At 34.7% G+C, this 14,304-nt stretch overlaps 1 protein-coding gene across 1 annotated transcript in view; it reads right to left on the reverse strand.

The window, feature by feature from the left end:
• Positions 1 to 14,304, reverse strand: part of SLC12A2 (solute carrier family 12 member 2) — an 84,226-nt gene that overhangs the window by 14,739 nt on the left and 55,183 nt on the right. The window contains exons 14-19 of the mRNA XM_081131142.1: positions 12,813 to 12,968; positions 11,246 to 11,345; positions 6,941 to 7,052; positions 5,026 to 5,166; positions 3,760 to 3,866; positions 1,487 to 1,566 (exon numbers count right to left, since the gene is read on the reverse strand). Coding sequence (XP_080987268.1) covers positions 1,487 to 1,566; positions 3,760 to 3,866; positions 5,026 to 5,166; positions 6,941 to 7,052; positions 11,246 to 11,345; positions 12,813 to 12,968 — 696 coding nt within the window. The remainder of the gene's footprint in view (positions 1 to 1,486; positions 1,567 to 3,759; positions 3,867 to 5,025; positions 5,167 to 6,940; positions 7,053 to 11,245; positions 11,346 to 12,812; positions 12,969 to 14,304) is intronic.

Here is a 14,304-nt window from a genome sequence, read left to right on the forward strand (position 1 = left end):
GAAAAGGCTGGGATTTCTAAAGCAGATCTGACTCCAAAGCCTGCGCTTTTAAACCCTGCGCTAAACCAAATCCCCATCTTCAAATCCTAGTGATGAATAACGGGTTTCAAAACAATTTTCACAACAATTATAAACACATGAAAATGTTTCCAAGTTCCCATCACATTCAGAATCTCAGTAGATTACAGAACTGTGTAAGTTATTAGCCAAACTATGATATTTTTGGCTGAAAGGGAACACTACAAATGATGCAGAGTTAACAGGTATCCTAAACCTAAATCACTGTAAGAGCAAATGAGAATAAAAATAGTATTTGCAAGGCCTATTCCAGAGTAAGAAAGTGCATTTTCAGCAAGCCATACCTTTGTGTCATATGGATAAGGGCCTCAAAGCATTCCTTTTTGGAATGTACAATACCTTAAAATGGTAGGGGGAGTGGGAAGATTAAAACAGTTTAAATGCGTAAGCAGATGACAAAAGCTCATTATTGTCTCTCAGCTATTTAGGCTTTAGCTAGTTTGGATGATTTGGTTAATTACTTGATAAGGGTAAAATATTAGGTACGAAAATTTTCTTAAACTTATATTTTTTAAACTACCAGGAAATCATTAGAGGCTATGGAATTTTCCATAGTTTTTAAAAAGTTGGCAAAAGCTGTAAGTAAGTATACCTTAACTGGTTTTAATTTTCACTTTTAAAAAAATGGTTGGTTTTTTAAATGCTTTGAAAATTATGTTAGAGAAGAGACTGGTGGGTGTCATGATGGGGGAAAGGGGAAAAGTGTAGTGAAAGCTATATAGGGGTAGAACAAAGGAGATCTCTGTGGTGTTGGAACAGTTCTGTATCTTGACTGAGGTGCTGGTTACATAAATCAGCATGTGATAAATAGCACAGAAGTATACACATGTGTGATGGAAAGAACTACAGCTCTACAAGATCTTACCATTGGGGAAAACTAAAAGGAGGGTACACAGACCTTTCTATTGTTTTTTACAACTTCTTGTGATTCTATAATTATTTCATAATAAAATGGTTTAAAAACTCATTTATAGGGTCTTTTCTGGAGATAGAGTAAATGAAATCACAAAGTTCAGTTCTTCACTATTTCTATGCCTCTATATACGAGCATGACTTTCAGAAACATGAAATGTCTAATGATTTAGCACTCATTAACATTTTTTCCTCCAACTGTTTTATTCATTATATATTTTAACAAATTTGGCCAATTTATAATCGTTACAAATGTTTGTTTCTCTTCAACTTATGATGTGGATTGAATTTTATTTTCTAATCACTAGCCATCATCCAGGTTAGTACAAACTTTGGTAGAGCCAAACAGATACGACCTTAAAATGGCATTCAATCAGTACATGACACAGTAGATGTTAAATATTTAAATTATTCAAGGACTTGTAAGAATTATATATAATTATCTAACAAAGTAATTTTTATTTTTAAAATAAAAAACTTATTTCAAAAGACTTACCCTGTCCTTGAAGATGAGATATATCCAGACCCTCTTTTAGGCGAATAACCACTACTCCATATTGTATGTCAAAAGCGTCACTATAATAGGAAAAAGAAGAGAGAAAAAAATTTGTCCCCTTTATAAAATGAAGGCAATAGCCGATGATCTATAAAATTACTTTCAGCTTTAAATGTCTGATTCTTTAATATGCTTTAAAAATTATGGCAAGAGCCATGTTAGTTTCAAATCCTATACCATTCCTTTTCCCTTTTTCTGTAAAACCTCTAAAAGCTGTTCACATGTAAATCTTTATAGTGCTGGTAGTTTACCCACAGCAGCTGTTTAAACAGTAACTATTCTTATCCTATCACAAACAAGCTAAAATTATGGAAAAACAACTTTCAGGAATTCAACCATACTTAACTTAAGCTTATACCCCTTAAAGGCAAGAGAAATACATGAAGACAAAGAAGATGGATTTTACTGAGAATGAAAGCAGACTGTAGAGTATGAAGAAGGGATCATTTCTGAAAGGAGAAAGGTTATTTTGAAGTAATTTAAGAATTTTTACAAAACAATTTAAAAAAGTAGTCCTGAGGTTTCATATGCATTCGCAAACATGTATTCAAAAGTACTTTTATTTTTTTTAAAACACAAATGGGAGCATCCCATAATACATAATATACATAAAGCCCTAGTACACAACTCTAAAACCAGGCTTAAATTCTGTAAGCTTTGTTATGACCGTAAATCATGTAAACCCAAGTTCTCCTTGAATCTACTGAAAGAATTTCAAATTGCAAAACTTCAGGTTTTTCCACTGAGGGGCAACAGGTTTAAGGTAGGACGAATCCTGGCTTACAAAAAACTAACCCCAAAGCCAAAGAGCAGTCACATATGACAAACCAGCAAGGCTTTAGATTTACTAGAAGCACTTAACAATTACTTGGGAAATCTTACTCACTGCATACATTACTAATCAACAGAAAGAGGTTTTTAAAGTAACGTATGAGATTGGGCTGCTTCCTCAAATTGTTTTAAGGCAGCTATGAAGACAAAACCATCCTGTGTGACACAGGCAAATAATTATGTGCTTTTATCTGTAGGTACAAGAGGAGTTCCAATAAGGGAAATAAATAATACCATGAACAGAGTAAAATCAGAAAGGCAAAGTAACAAAAGTCGAAAAAACCCACTAAAAAACCAGGAAGAGGGAAGTTAAAGTGATATAAATAAAAAAAACTAAGCCGTCTGATAAAATCACTGGAAATAGCAGTGAAAGTGAATAGTAAAGTCTGACCTTATACTTCAAGGGGTGGAAAAGCAAAACATATGAGTATATTATTAAAAAAGAATTCATGGGCACACGGACAGCAGTGTGGTGATTGCTGGGGGGGGGGGGTGTAGGAGAGTATGGGGGGATAAATGGTGATGGACAGAGACTGGACTTGGTGAGCACATAATACAATGAACAGATGATGTGTGGTAGAATTGTGCACCTGAAACCTATATAATTTTGTCAACCAGTGTCACCCCAATATATTTAACAAAAAAGATCAACAACAACAAAAAAGAAGTGTAAATAACAGATGAACCAAATAATTAACTGCAAAATTAGTTTGAGAGGGGAACAAACCTAACCTCTGAGGCTTGTATCAGTGATGAAATGCCTTCCTCCGCATCGGTATTATTATAATGACATAGCTTAGAGATGATGGGTCTGACAACATTCAGGAACTCTGCTCAGCAATAGCTGAAGGGATGTGAAAAAGCTTACTAACTTAAATGGGAAGTCAGATTATATGAGTGTGTGTGAATGTATATATGTGTGCGAATGTTCACGTGTATAAAAAGAACCAAAAAAAAAAAATCACTCAAAATTTTTTGTTAATAGATCAATTCAAAACCTACATAACCGTATGTGATTCTTTTCATTCTTATGCCTCTACTAGTAGAGACTATATGAAAAACAGGCTTCAGCCCAGCCAGGCGTGGCCCAGTGGTTGAACATCAGCCTAGGATCCAGGACATTGTGGTTCGATTCCTGGTCGGGGCACATGCCCAGGTTGCAGGCTCTATCCCTAGTTGGAGGCGTGCAGGAGGCAGCTGATCAATGATGACTCTCTCATCACTGATGTTTTATCTCTCTCTCTCTCTCTCCCTTCCTCTCTCTGAAATCAATAAAGATATGTTTTAAAAAAAAGAAAAGAAAAACAGGCTTCAAAAATCAGTGCAAGCTTTCAAAGTTAACATTTTTCTGAACCAAGTTATTTAATTAAAAGGACACTTACTGAAATAAGTTTATATACATATCCACTTCCCTCATATCTGCTTGCAACCAATCTTTCTTAAATCCAAGGACAAGTGTGTTTGGTTTCATACGCCCAAGACCAGCAGCCTAAAATACAGGAAAAATACAACTTTAAAGATATACTTAATCTTTTATAAAAATCATAACACAATGGTATTCTCAGTTTACCTAAAAAAATAACTGATCTCTTTTTCATAGTTCAATTTTTTGGGTCATTTAAAAAAAATTCTCCCCTGTATTTTCTTCTAAAAGTTTTTCAAATACTGCGTTTCATATAAGTCTTGAATCCATCTGGAAATTTTATAGTTGTCTTTGTAAGGATCTATTATATTATTTTCACATGGATAATCAACTGTCCTAGCTCATCCTTTTCAATTCCACCTTGGTCAAATATTAAGTTTCCTAGATGAGTGGCTCTATTTCTTCTGTTTGTTACATTGCTACTTCAGTACCATAATGTTTTAATTACTATAGTCTCATGATAACACTTATATCTGCCAAAGCAACCCCACTCTCACCCCTTATAATTCCTGAGGATTGCCGAGGCTATTCTTAACCCTGTGTTTGTGAAGTTTTAAGAAACACAAAACAGAAAGGGCTCAGGTGACCGCACTGAGCCTCCCACCTCCACCTTAGCAAAGCAGCTCCACAATTAACACAGTGAGAGAGCTTCTTTAGAAGAAAGAGGTTCCTATAAAAATCTGTTGGCAAACACTGTATAAACCCATTTTTTTCTTCCCACGACCTTGAGGGCTGAGGAAACTGAGTTTCAGAGAAGTTTATTAACTTGCTGAGTCCAAAATCCGTAAGGAAGTGGCAGTGCTAGCCTTTCAGCCTATGACTGACTCCAAATCCTTCAATCTGGCTACTATGCCATACACAAAACTGAAAAAGAAGTCTAAGTTTAGTACTAGTAAATAAATAGAAATACAATAAAAAACTAGAATTAAAAAACAAAACAAAACAAAAAACTAAATAAGGGCTACCATTACTTTAACACTCCTTAAAAAAAAAACAACAACAAGGTCAGAGAAATAGGCTAAGATAATAGGTTCTTCAGTTAGCCAAAAGCACATTGTTTCTATAGTCCCTTTAATTCTCAAATTACATAAATCTTAGTAGTTTACTTTAATAAAGATATTTTAAAAGATTTACCATTTATATTAATATGAAGAATGAAACCTAAAGTTTTTAAAAGCTTACAGCAAACTAAAATGCTGTCTTTTGAAAGATATAAGAAACTTACTTGCATCAAATACTGTGCTCCTTCTCTCAAGTCATCTGCATGTACTGGTGCATAAAAGGCTTTCATTTTGTTTTTAATAAGCCACCGTTGGTATTTAGCTTGATCAATGGACATCTCTTTCATGGCTTGTCTTCGAGGCCCCTTTAAGGTAAAATATTAATATCTTTAATTGAAAGGTAATCTATTCCACGTTTATAAAAATCTTCCTATTATATTGGCTTAAAGTGCCTAAACATTGGAGATCGGGGAGAGAAGTATAACAATGGCACTTCATTTTCATGTCAGTGAATTCTTTCCAATACTTAAGATTTTAAAAAGACCTTGATGGAGTTGATGAAATAGTTAAGGCACACAGGGGTACCTGTAAAAGGGAGAAGATAAGAGGAAGAAACACAGACTGAAAACAATAAGTTTCTGATATTAAGTAAATACAATCAGAAATTATTGAAACTGGAGAAGAGATTATGCAGGAAAAAAGAGCCTTCTGTTTTTCCACAGACAGTTTCCCAGCTTCCTTGTTCTCTGTCTGTCCCAAATGTCTGAGTTATTAATATTCAGTAATCTAGAAATATCAGTGAAAATCAAAGTGAGCTATATAATATAAATGGATTTTTTTCTTCATCTGTTAAACAATGAAATAACAAAGAAATGAGCTTTTAAACTTGCAATTCAATTTGAGCCTTTCAAGCAACACATAAATCTGTTATATACAAATGTATAAGGCAAAAACCTAAAAATAAGTTTAAGAGTACTAATTACACATGAATAAGTAAAGGAAAAAATACAATTTATCTTTCCTAGTAGAAAAATTGCCCCATTTGTAATTTCTTGTGCTCAGGATCCCAAATTGAATTGATGAACTTGGAGACAAACTAGCAAACTCCACAGGTCCCAAGTAGGAGTAGTCTCAATGTGTCCTGTCATGTCTGTGTGTCGTGTTCCCCTCCCCCACTGGACACGCACAAGACAGCTTTGACTTTGCTCCTATTTATGTAGAAGAGCAAAACTATAGCAGGGCCTGGGTCATGGGCATACAACACATTTCTAGCACCAAAACAAGATGAATAATAGAGCTTGGGAAAAAAGCGAATCTGAAAAATAAATACTCCAATTTCTTATGCAGAACAGGTGATCCATCATCTACTGACTGTTTTCAATAGCCAAGGTGCCAAAAAACAAAAAAAAATACTTTTGGATGACAGTTTACCACTATTTTTTTTTTTAATATATCTTTATTGATTTCAGAGAGAGGAAAGGAGAGGGAGAGAGAGAGATAGAAACATCAGTGATGAGAGAGTCATTGATTGGCTGCCTCCTGCAGGCCCCTCACTGGGGATCGAGCCCACAACCCGTGCATGTGCCCTGACCGGGAATTGAACCCCGATCTCCTGGATCCTAGGTCGACGCTCAACCACTGAGCCATGTCCGGCCGGGCTACCACTATTTTTAATATTTTTTTTAACTTGTGGTTAAAATAAAAATTAATGGGAAATGCAGCATTTGCTGTACTCTTCTTGTATACTAGATATTAGATTTACCATGATTTGTCTACCTCTTCTAACTTTTTTTCCTGGTAAGCAAATAGTCACAGTGTTCTCAGGACTTTATGAGAAATCAGAAAAAAAACACATACTAAATTTTATTTAGCCTCCTTAGTTATCAAGAAGCTATTGTGCTTAGCCAAACCATTCTATAAGAGCAATATAGTTTGCTAAAATCTACTCCAAATAAGAAAAACAAGCTTTCAAAACAGTTTAGCAGCAAAAATATTGACAAAAATAACTACCTTTAAAAACAAACACCCAACAGATTTGTTTATCTTGTCAAATTATTTCAGATCTAGAAAGCCCTACAAATTATAAATTATATACAGAGTGAAAAATGTTTTAATACAGAAAACAAAACAAACACTTACCATGTGTACGTGACCACAGATCATCAGACCAACATTTTTTGTGAAATCATGAACAAGATGAAGCAAAGCTGGGCGTGAGTTTGGAGCACCTGTCATAACAAGACACTGTGGCCTAATTTAAGATTAAAAAGAAAAAATTACAGTTTAGGTTGCTGGTAACATGGACATGATTTTAAGTTGTTTTTCTAAGAATATATTATTACACTAGAATCTCATTTATGCAGTTTCCTCAAGGCACAGGCCACAATTCTCATAAAAGATGACTTTTAGCCAAGGTTTCTTGATATATAAGAAATGCAGGAACAAAACCTTGTTGAAACAAACATTATGCCAACGGTTCTTCAAAAGTAAGAGGTAAGATTATACATCAAGGATTCTGGTAGGTATTACAGAAAGACATGACCATACTGATTAAAAAATATATTAACGTCTTTTCATCTTCTAAAGCTAGTAAATATTCCAGTTCTTTCACAGAATTCACAAAACTTCTGAGAGCATGGCCTTGCCTTCACGTACAAAACAGGTCACTGTCCTTCTTAGCTAAATCACATCATAATTACTCCTACTTTGTAATATTAGCCCTCTCTATTCTAGTTCAATTTTTATGACTGTTGCCATATAAGTAAAACCACCTATGGTGAAGAAATGGCTTCTAAGGCTTCTATTTGAACTAAAAATGTTTAATTAATTATGGTGAGAGCCAAAATTGAATTAAAATGTCTTTGCCAACACAAGACAGTGGCATGACGTTCATATTTATTTTCCCCAACTACAAATGGAAATCAACTTTTTCATGAAAAAATATTTAGGTATCTATTTTATAAGTTAAAACAGATAAGCAAAAATTCTTTAAAACAAGAATTAATATAATTAAAACAAAATAACAAAAAGCAAATAGACTAAAAATTCTGCCTTAATCACTAAATTAATTACTAGGGTAGTAACTAACTATACTCATACAATAAGCATGAAAACCTAAAGTCTGAAAATATACGAACATTCATAACTTTAGCAAGCTATGTGAAAAACCAGTACTGTCTGGGAGAACTGTTTTGGGGCAATCAAAGGTGAAATCACCCTCTAGGGCCCAGACTACTATATAGTCCACTGTCCCCATCCCCATCTGAGCTTTAGCAGGTTACGCTGGATCCCCAGCTACAGATTACATTTCCTAGCCTTCCTAGCAGCTAAAAATAGCCTTATGACTGACTGATTTACAGCCCACATGATATTCCTATTTCCAGGTTGTGTCCTTTAATTAGGAAGCTGGCAACCTTCCATACTTTCCTATAAGCTAGGCCATGGATGTGGTAAAGACACTGACCACATGGCCAAAAACTCCTGCTAGGGAATAGCAGACTGACAAGATAGAAGGAATGTGGGGCCTGAATGACCAAGTGCAGCAAATCTGCCCCCTGACCATGAACTGTCCATCTGTCTCCAGAATATCACATAACACTGATGTCTGTCTTCCTTAGCCACTGTATTTTTTTAGCTTTTTGTTATGGTACTGTAACTTATACTCAATGTAGCCTATTACTGTGGGAAATTAATTTGCAGTCTCTGTCTTTACTAAATGGTAAACGTAGCACAAAGTCATATGTAATTTGGTACAGTTTTATCATACCAAAAAGGTATGGTGAAAAATATATTAGGGATGACTGAGTAACAATGACAGTATGAACATCTGCCTTCATTTTAACTCCTTCCTCAAAAATTTACATGATATAATGGGGTCTTTTAAGGCACAAACCCACAAAAATGTAAAGACTAGGATATAATACAACTGAAATATTAAAAGCTAGAAAACAAAAGAACAATAAAGGATTTTTACAAGTCAGGAAAAGGCTAAATCCTAAATGAGCATAACAGAAACCTGTGAAGTTACCTGACTTTACATCTAAAAAAAAGTTACCCAAATGCCTAGGTGTTACAGGCAGTAGATGCATCTGGAAGTGGTGGGGGCAACGTGTTAACGAAACTAAATAAAGACCAGTTAAAGTTTTCATAAGAAGCAACTAGACAAACCCAAATTATTCCCATCACAATGATAGTCAACTGTCCCTGTCCCTCTCCAATCCTTTTAGGCCAGAGCTAATTTGGCAGAGAGAGCCTCTGGTCTGGGAGACACCAGCAACAGCTGAAGGCAGAAATAGCTACTTGAAATAGGGGAGTTAGTCGAGAGCATTTATAAGCTGTATGCAGAGATCTCTGAGCAACTTTCCCACTTGGCTCTCAGAACTCTGGTAGCCAGGAATTTATCAACAAGCGAAGATTAAAAGATTCTTTTCTGGGAAATCTAATCAGACCAAAAAAGAAAGCCTTTAAGATGACTTAAATTTCTCAAAGAATCAGCAGGGCCACATTAATCTACATTAAGGACTTCACTGACAAGCCCCACCCACAAACGCAGAGCTTCCATGACGAAGGATAACAGATACTTACGCCAAACCTAAAATCTAAGACCTCAAATTAAAGAAATAGGAAGCAGTGAGAAAGACACTTCAAGGAAATAGAAACTATAAAGTGAAGGAATCAAACTCTTTCAGCAAGTTTGGTGAAGGATGAGACAGTGATAAATAAAAAGTTAATGGGGAAAAAGAATAGTATTTACTCCAGAGAAAGCAAAAAAAAAGCTGTACAGGAAAGAAAAAGCAGTCACAATTTACGCAGTGGCTTATCTCTGAATCATGTTTGAAAAGTAATAAAAGTACCAAGTCTGATCTAATTAAAAACAATGGCATTAAAATATCCCGGGAGGATGAAATAAAGGAAGAGCACGTGGCAAGCGTGAGGCTGGAGGACAGTAGCTAGAGGACAGTAGCAGTGCCGAAGACGGAAAGTCACAGCACAGCAGGCACGCTGTCTAGGAGGGTGACGGGGACTCCGCTAAACGAAGCAAGCGCTGACAGTGGGTGCCTGTGGTGTAAGAGGAACAGTCTGAGAAGTGGGGGAAATACTGATTTAAATGACTGCTTTTCCTCTTTAAACTATGTTCTTGTATAATTCTAATGAAAATTTTAAAAGCCTTATTGGAAAATAAATTTTTTAAATGTTCGCATCACTATGATAAACCTAAGCAACAGGTTCTTATTGATGGCAAATTAACTGTGACTCTTGGATATATAGACTCTCAGTTTTGGGATACAACTTTTTACAGAAAAGAATGATTTCTATTTTCTGCCATTCTCGGCATCAACTATCCAACATGTACTGAAATCAAAGTTTTCTTCTCGGGGCTCTCATTCCATTTTCTTTTCTCAGTTTCTCTCTACCCCAAAGCTGAAGATCTGTGGTCTCTGGGAACTTTTCATTTGAGAAAAAAGGGGAGGTGGACTGAAACATGTAATAAAAAGAATACGCAAAACCTTTTCTTACTGGGAGAGGTCCAGTAGAGCAAGTCTTTTCTGGTGCTGCCCCTCTTCAGGGTTTCGTGAAGAAACATTTTCCCTTCTGGTTTACTGACAAACATGGGATACATTTCTGTTGTTTATTGTGTAGAAGCCAATAAGAGGTGATTGCTTACTCATGACTACAGAAAGTTACTCATGTTCACAGCAAGGCTTGTGAACAGTATGAGAGTCACTGTCTAATGATCTGCTTTTTAAGAATGACAAGCCTCCTTTTAATTAAGTATAAATAATAATCTATAATTCCGAAGAATATATGTAAGTAAATAATATATCTGGATTTAGAGACGTATATACCAATAGTGCTTTAGTAATTGATTCTCATCAGTTATTAGAAGCATGTTAAGTTATATGGAATAGTTTTTAAACTGATGACTGATAAATAAATTAAGATAAAATATAGTCATTTATTGAGAAAAACAGTAATTAATACTCTATTCTAAGGCATTGGCTCTTATCATTAAAACTGGTTTCCAGTTAGTCAAGGATGAGAAAGAAGTAACTAACATGAAAACACTTAGTACCTTAACAAAATTATATAAAAAGGTATGTCAAATCTTTATGGATTTCAGACTTAGTAGGGATAGACCAGTTATAAGACTTCCATGGCCACAGAGAGGATGATCCCTACCATTTAAAAGTCTTCAGATGAGACCTCTAAAACTTTCACAACATTTTTGTAAAGTAGATGATAATTTATCTGTTTGTACAATTTGATAACTAAGAACCTCAACCTTATTCCTGAATAAACTGCCCAAGTCCAACAACAACAAAAAATATTCTATGCTTTTAGAGAGCTTTTCATGAAATATCAGCATATAAAAATGTTACTGAACAACAAGTGAATAACTAATGCCACCTAAGACAAACATTTCGATCTTCCCTTACCACTTACCTAAAGTTTTTCACATGGTCTTCCACCCCAGAAAGACGAATGGAATGCTGCAGCGCACTCAGGTAAGTCAGGGCTTGCGTGGAGGATCCCCAGTTCACATCTGCAGGAAAGGTATTGCTCAATGTTAACAGCCAGCCAGCAACCAAGGTGACATGCAGACAAATAAACGATGCTTTCATATTTGAAAAGTCAATTGCTAAAATAAACTATTATAGTTGGAACTTTTAATAGTTTAAGTTCATAGCATGATATTAAGACAATGCTAATCTGAACTATAATTGCATTTAAAGAAAAAGCATAATTTAGAAAAGACTGAGACAGGGCTGCAGATGTGCTATACTTACAATTCAAGAGTCTTTCATAAAGAAAACATTTTAAAATTATTGTTTATATTGCCAAAGGGTGAAAGGGAAAGAGGCAGCTCTCTGAATGTTAAGTACTATTTACAGTACTTACAGTTTTAAGTTATTTGAATAGGCAGTTTTTTATTCCTAGTGAATAAACAGCCTAGACACAAACGATGATTTTAGGCATTTGTTCCTTTAGAGACATATTAGAGAAATGATTGCTTCTAAGATGGTTAAAATAATACTGTCTTTGTCCATTTCATTTCTAAAGCCACTACTCTAATCCAAAACCTCATCGTGTAGTATTAGAATTACAAAAGGTTTCCTCACTGTTTTAGATGACCACACGGCAGCTACTCTTATAATCACTTCCTAATCTATTCTGTTGGGCCAAAACTTTTCAAACCTGTATCACTGGATCTTTCTTTTGGGTTACAGGTTACCGTAGTGAATAGTGGACAATCTTAATATATCTTAGCATCATCTTCTTATGTGAAGATACACCAATAGTTATCAATCAGACATGTTCTAGGTAATCTTTTACCATTTCCCAGTCAAAACATGTTTCCCAATTTTACCTGACACACAGTAAGCTTATGGGAAGACACTATGTCTTCTGGTATTTTTTGAATTCCATGGTACATATTACAGTAGGTAACACATATGTATGCTTATTAAGCTAACAGTTACTACAATACTACAAATCTAATCCTTTCAAATAATCTACTGGGTGCGCCTGGCCAGATGTGGCTCAGTGGTTGACCACTGACCTAGGATCCAGGATATTGTGGTTGGATTCCCAGTCAGGGCACATGCCCGGGTTGCGGGCTAGATCCCTAGTCGGGGGCGTGCAGGAGGCAGCCGATCAATGACTCTTTCATCATTGATGTTTCTCTCTCTCTCTCTCCCTCTTCTTTCCTCTCTCTGAAATCAATAAAATATGTATTTAAATAAAATAAAATCTTGGTGCAACAGAATGTTAAATATATTATTATTTTTCTACAAATAATATTAAGTTTAATTTATGGGTAAGAATGGAATTCCTTAGACTAAAATATCTTGTAATTGTTTCATTAAAACTACATGTATTTGGGAGTAAAATAGTTGAAGTTTTACACAAAGCACCTTTTAAATATATAAAAGATGATGGTTAGGTATGAAAAATAACAAAACTTCTAGACTTTTCTAGCTTGAAATACTAAATAGAAAAGGTTACTGACCTGGTTTTTTGTAGGTAACATAAATATACAGCCCAAGGACTATCACATATGTCAGCAGTGCAGCCCACCAATTAATGACAAACATCACTATGCAACAAAGAATTGCTCCAATAAGGGATATCCACATATTGTAGTATTTGAATGCAGGACGCCATCCTACCAATAACAAATACAATAGATAAATACAAGTCCCACTCATCTGCTTTAGAAAATGGTATATATGTATATAAGTAAAAAACAACTTTCTTTGTGGCTGCTACACAGAGAGGGCTTAAAACAGTAAGTGTAAGGCTAATACGTAACAGTAAAGTCATAGACCATAGATCATGGTTTAATTTCATAGTTCTTGATGGCCATGAATGGGCACATCTGTTTACTTCCACATTATTTTATCTTACTAGTTCTGTACCCATAAACTCTTTACCAAAAATGTGTAAATCAACCTAGCCTACCTAGTGAACACTAAAAACTACAGAAAGTTCTTAAAAAGAAGTTTACACTAAGTCCTTAATGGTGTGGTGGCTTTCTTTCCTGATTTTTAATATGAGACATATCCACATTCTAATGAATATACCAAACAGTTTGAACAAAATGTTCTTGAGGCTTGTTAAAAATTCACTTACTTGCTAAAAAACACACCTAACAGTTAATTATAGAAACATATCTTCCCATTTGGTGAAGTATTTATGAATTAAGTGTCACACTAAAAGATGTTGAAGGCCGTTTTAAAATGTTCATTCATAGATAGTGCCACAGGCAAAACTATTATTTTTAAACCATTTCAATAAAATTTACAATATTTTTTAAATTAAACTTTTAATTTTGAGATAACTACAAATTCACACAAAGACATAAGTAATAATAGAAATATTCTGGGTCCCCTTACCTTCCCCCCATTATAACATCTTGCAAAACGATACTACAATATCACAACTAAGATACTGTATTAATACATTCAAGTTAAAGAAAGAAGAGTCCAACACAAATATCCCTGTTTTGCCCTTTTAAAGCCACACCCATTTCTAAAATTTATATTCTTAAAGTAAAATCTGAAACTAGGATATTCGCTTCCTAAGTTTCCATACTTTATTCTTTCCTATTTTGAGACACTTTTACATCCCTAAAAGGAACAGTGCTTTTGTTCCTTCATTTCCATCCCTGATGCCCAACTGGTGTCATGGTTTATAACACAGACCCCATAACAAAAAGTGTTTTCAGTAGATAAAGACCCCCTATATTAGAACTCCACAGAACTCATTGAGTTAAAAATATTTCTGGACAGGTTAGCTATATCATAATATTCTTAGAACTGAAAAAGAAAACAGCTAAATAAATAAGAACAAACAAAAAAATAATTATTTCGCAGTGCTGGTTAGAATTTGAGAATAATGCTATCTTAAGTGATAAGCATTACTTGAAAACAAAAAACAGTATTACCAGTAAACTTCACAATTAAGAGATCTTTGAATGCTCACTTAATTTGACTCAATTA

This window comes from Miniopterus schreibersii (assembly GCF_964146895.1).
Source record: "Miniopterus schreibersii genome assembly, chromosome: 3".
Lineage (NCBI taxonomy): Eukaryota > Metazoa > Chordata > Mammalia > Chiroptera > Miniopteridae > Miniopterus > Miniopterus schreibersii.